The 5,371-nt window shown below is 36.4% G+C and overlaps 1 protein-coding gene across 1 annotated transcript; it reads right to left on the reverse strand.

Annotated features, from left to right (window-relative positions):
* Nucleotides 1–448: 448 nt before the first annotated feature.
* Nucleotides 449–3,526, reverse strand: LOC149562836 (protein ROOT INITIATION DEFECTIVE 3-like). Its single transcript, XM_089826288.1, has 2 exons — nt 1,305–3,526; nt 449–627 (listed from the first exon to the last, which is right to left on the reverse strand). Exon 1 carries the CDS (start codon nt 2,887–2,889, stop codon nt 1,474–1,476), a length of 1,416 nt encoding a protein of 471 aa, XP_089682414.1. The 5' UTR covers nt 2,890–3,526; the 3' UTR covers nt 449–627; nt 1,305–1,473.
* Nucleotides 3,527–5,371: the final 1,845 nt, after the last annotated feature.

The raw sequence follows: 5,371 nt of genomic DNA on the forward strand, positions 1-5,371 counted from the left end.
AAACTGGCTGAAAGATATTCGGTTCAAAATTATGGTGTGGGAGTGTCTTAAGTCTCGGAAAATGCCCACAATATAAGTCAACAAGTTAATTTGCTTGGATACCATCAAAGAGGTCAACAGTCATCTTTCCAACGGAACGGCTATCTTTATATCTGCAGCAATGTATATGAATGTGGCTCTGCACAAGAGAGGGCACGCCATACAGTTGAATCTTGATTCAAGATTCCTTCTCGTGATACCAGACAAACACATAATTGCCTTACACTGCCAGTTGCAGATAATGCAAATGCTTTCAGTATATTTGATATTAGTTAGGTTGAAATTCAGTTTTTCTCAAACATGAAATTGTGATTCTTGTTTTGATTATATGATACAAATTGTCTACACAGTTCAAAGTTCAAAAAACACCAAAACTTAGTTGTCTACACAGTTCAAAAACACCAAACCCTGTAGCCAACCCAAATTAAATTATATAAGATGAATTGCAGAAACCGTGATACACAATATCAGATCAAGATAATTCAAACTCACATGGTAGAAAGTGAAATAAGCATTCAGGATTCATTAGAGGAGTGCTGTCACATCCGACCATGTATAAACTGGAATCTCTAATTTAGGCTTTGAACCCTGCATTTTATATACAGCACATGATATCAATCTATTAAACATCAATGTCTAAACAGAAACTAAAAGAGTGAAAAACTTCATAAGAAAGTATCAGCCAATTAGCCAGGTTAACATTCCAAATGCAGTCTTTGATAGGAGATGAAGAGCATGTTAAAATGGCCTTCTTACAATCAACAGGCCTTTAGTGATGAAATTATAATTCTTTTGGACGTTATTATAAAACATCTTAGTTTGGTAAGGAGTTCAGATATTTTCAAAAAAAGTTGAACCCATCACAAGTTATAGTTAACTTCTAGAACAACAGACTTTTAGTGCCAAAAGTATGACTGAAATTCGACATCCTTAATTATTATGCATCTTGGTTGGATACAAGAGTTACGGGTATTGTCAGAAAAAGTTGAAATTACCTTCCCTCTGAATTTTGACATCCTAAATTATAATCAGCTTAGTTTGATACAGGAGTATTTTCAAAGCAAGTAGAAATTATCTTCCCTCTGAATTTTGAGATCCTAAATTGTAATGCATCATGGTTTGATACAGGAATTGCGGATATTTTGGAAGAATGTTGAAATTATCTTCCCCAATAGGTGGACTAACTAAAATGTTGAAATTATCTTCCCCAATAGGTGGAGTAACTAAATTTCCATGGAAAAAAATGTTTTCAAAATCACAAATACCTCAGTTTTTGCATGAATCTGACAAAACATTTGATCGAGTACGAGAAATACAAGCATGGTCTTCAGCACATGCACTGACCTCCATGACGTGTACACATAAACTTCACAATGAACAAAACATCCCTTCTTCACATTTTATGCTACTCATAAGCAACATAAATGCTACAATTTACTGCAGCATTCGGCGACTCTCATCTATGCTTTTATTTAGAAACAATATATCATCCTTTCCCTGTGATATGTCTGTATTTATGTTCTGATTGCGCGCTACAGCTTCAGACATGCAAAGTCCAGTTAACTTATGGTAAACTTCTATCAATTTATCAAGCATATTTAAGGTTCGTTGCTGATCCTCAGTCACTACTGCTAAATTCGCTTTCATGGCCTCCAACTCTTTTATTCGCAGCTCCACCATTCCAATGCTTTGCCACTGAAATTCTAAACCAAGGGCATCTTTTTCAACATTTGATAAGAAAAGCCTTGGCATATCCTTGAGATAACAAGAATCGCTAAAACTTTCATTTACAGTCTCAGCGTAGCCATTGTTACTAGTCAATTGTAATCCACGCCAGGAAAACCCTGAAACTTGTGGCAGCCGAGGAAGCAATAAAATACTGGTCACAGGACCCATACTATGTGTAAACATCCTAGTGACACAGTTAGCCCTAGTATCCCACAGGCGAATGGTGCAATCCTCAGATGCAGACACCAAAGTAGCTCCATCCATGCTAAAACTCAAGGATGTTATAGCTCCACTATGATCAAAAAGTGAACCAATTATCCCATTCTCATCACTAATCCCATTGTTTCCTCTAGAGCATACTTTAAGAACAGCGACATAGATCTTCCCATCTATTCCCCCCGCATAGAGAGCACTTTCAGAAGGATCAACAATGATAGAATTTATCCCACAAGGCAACCTGAGTGTTCTTAAATGGGTTCCCAGACCTAGGCTCCAAACCTTCACGGTGCAATCCAATGAGCAAGAAAAAGCAATGGCATTGCAGCCCCCAATACCAGAAGCAATTCCAGTGATAGGCAAACTATGAGCAGCCCATGTATGCAAACTTAGCGATTGAGCATCCCTATCTAAGCTCTCTGCAATGTCTAAGAGTCCGATAAGAGGCCAAACAACAAGAAAACCTTCGTCACCGCCTGAAACCAACAATGATTCATCATCGTTAAAGTTTAGACAGCTTACCGATTTCTCGTGCGCCCGCCATGAACGAACCAATCGTCCTGTGGGTAATTCCCATATGTAGATTTGGCCCGTAATTCCACCACCAAGAAGATAAACTCCGTTTTGGGTGCAGACCAGAGGGCCAATCTGTTCAAGGGGGAATAGTCTGTGATGAATTTGAGGGCTACCCCATGACCAAAAGCAAATGGGCGCTGCTGTAGTGGCAAATGTTTTGTGTACTTGGGAAGCTGCAATCAACTGAGCGTCGCTGCCAATGGAAGTGATTGCATTTCTAGGAGATGCACAGCCATAGAAATGCATTAGCTCCGAGCCTGTGCATAAATCCCACACTGTCATGATACCCGCATCTGCTGTTGAGCTTGCTACCAATATTTCTGAAGCCATCGAGTACAAGGCTCAAACTCATTTGCCTATAGGTTTCCACAGTAAACCTGTCTCACGCGGCTAAACCATTGTCACATCGTTTAAACGATCTTCATTTAAAACTTTCAGGTGCTCAGAAAATCCGTCGCATAATTTTCAGGAGTCACAGATGCTTTTCACTTTTGATAGATTGGATTTTACCCTTTCAGTAAATGCAGCATCATTAGAATTGATTCACTGATGACCGTAAATGATGAGTTTTTAGAGGGCAGATTTCCGAATCAAATCAGATTTCGATAGCTCTTACAACCAAATAATTTTGAACTTCAGACCGCTTTTCGTTTACTGTAAATAGATTCAAGCAACATATGTAAGGAAGCTTTTCGTTGCAGCGCTGAGCTCTGAGAAGGCGAACCTTGGTGGGCATTCAGATACATGCTCGTCTAAGGTCGCAGCACCTTCGGATGTCGATCCTTTTCCGAGAAACTAGCCGCGGCCAGACAGCCCAACACGGACAAAAGTAAGGTTGGATTTAGGTACATTGTCGCACTGAGAGAGGTGAAATATGAAAAACCCGCCTGCAATGTTCATCTTCTTAAGCAGCAGAAGCATTCATCAATGAAATGGGACTCTCCATGTTCTTTTCAACATCTTTATGTTACAATCTGTTTAAAGAAACTCTTGGTTTATAAAGTAGATGTGAAGGGGCCTATGTTTAACTATGTCTAATGAATTCTGTTGTTGTGGAGGTAGAGGATGCCTTGTATTTACTTCATTTTTAATTATTTTGTCATTTTGAGAGCGAGATGTAGAATTCATCATATATGGATCTATATATAATCTAACTTGAGAGAAACTTGTTTTTGGAGAAATTTCTTAAGGTTTGTTTGGTTTGTGGAATTGTAGGAATCGAGATTTCTAGATACTTTGATTTAGCCAAATTGAAGCTTTGCAAATCTTGAATATGATTTTTGTAATTTTAGAAGAATTGTTTGGTTCATCTAAAAGATGAGTGGGAAGATTACATTTTTGTGTTTGGTTCTTCAAATTAGAATTGGAATTGGGATTTTATTTTTTGCATGAGCACTAATATGCTTCTACAATTCAGTTTGCACGAGCACTGGTACGCTTCACTTATCACCCAAACGACTTCTAATGCCTCCAAATCAAATCCAGGTTGTCCTCTTGTATATGTAATGTCCCCTTTTTGGAACTCTTATAAGAAATCCTGACAAAGTATTTATATCTTTAGTTTTAGATAATACAACAGATTTAACTCTAAAGTAATCTTATCAAAACCATTTACATTCAAAAAACATAGTTCTTTATAGCATTTTAAACTTAGTTTATTATTAAAATATTAGAGGAGGAACCATAATAGGGTGCCCTATTACCCAACCAGTGGGCCTCACTGTTCTCCCTCATTATCGTTACCTTCCTTCGATCATCATTTCCAAGAAGGAGCCTTTGTATGATGTACCTTGAGATATCTCGTCACCGAGGCCTTACCCGGTACCTGTAGGCTTTATCTGGTACCTCGCATGATGTCACTCAATCCATTCCACCGCAGGCCTTATCTCGACTTGGAGAATCATGATCTTATCAGTGTAAGAATTATTCAATTGCCAGTTTTGATAGATTGTCTTATTTAATTATCCTGAAAGAAATTGATATTGATCCAATACTCCATTTTAATGTATATTCTTGTGATGAAGAAGTTGATATAAATTTAATCATCAATCCAATGCATATTTGAACATTAACTATCAATCTAAATGTATATGTTTAAATGGGAAAGTTGATGTCAATTCAATGATTAACTATATATGTATATATATACTTTTGCATAATGAGTTTTATAATAATTCATCTACTATTTAAAATGCATATTATTCAATCGAAGCTAATAACAATTCAAATATCAACTATTTAAAAAGCATGTTATTCAATTGTAGCTAATACCAATTCAAATATCAACGTAAACACCACATATCATTACCAACCAGCCTACACTGTCAGCTTGGCGTAGTGACTCTGTACCTGATGTCAGTTTGCGCAGGGTTCATTCTTTGATCGAGGCGTAGATAATGGTCTCTGCAGCCTTCATGTGGGGACGGTTAATATTTCTTTTTTTCCAAACTTTCTCTTTTATGTTGTTCTTTAATTCCAAATTTGTTCCTTCATCCTTCCTTAATTTTCCCATTTTACCTAACCCTAATTAAATAGGGTATTCCTTTGGCAGGAACGTCGTGTATTAAAAGGTGTGAGTATATTACTTATTAAACATTGTGTTCTCTTCTTTTGTCTATTAATTGTCTTTTTTTATAAGAAGAGTTATATTACATTTATTTGTAATATAATATAATATAACATTTGGATATTCATATTTTTATTGATAACAACATTTGTATTGTAACATTTATAAAATAATTTATTACATTCTTATTACATTTATAATCTATTAAATTTACATTCTTAAATATTTATGAATGCTTGACACTGT

Source organism: Cupressus sempervirens, chromosome 4 (genome assembly GCF_028749045.1).
Source record: "Cupressus sempervirens isolate cs-2001-9-10 chromosome 4, ASM2874904v1, whole genome shotgun sequence".
Lineage (NCBI taxonomy): Eukaryota > Viridiplantae > Streptophyta > Pinopsida > Cupressales > Cupressaceae > Cupressus > Cupressus sempervirens.

What these genes read in the sequence shown, in the direction of transcription:
- LOC149562836 (XM_089826288.1), bottom strand. Translation starts at nt 2,889, where the DNA reads ATGGCTTCAGAAATATTGGTAGCAAGCTCAACAGCAGATGCGGGTATC.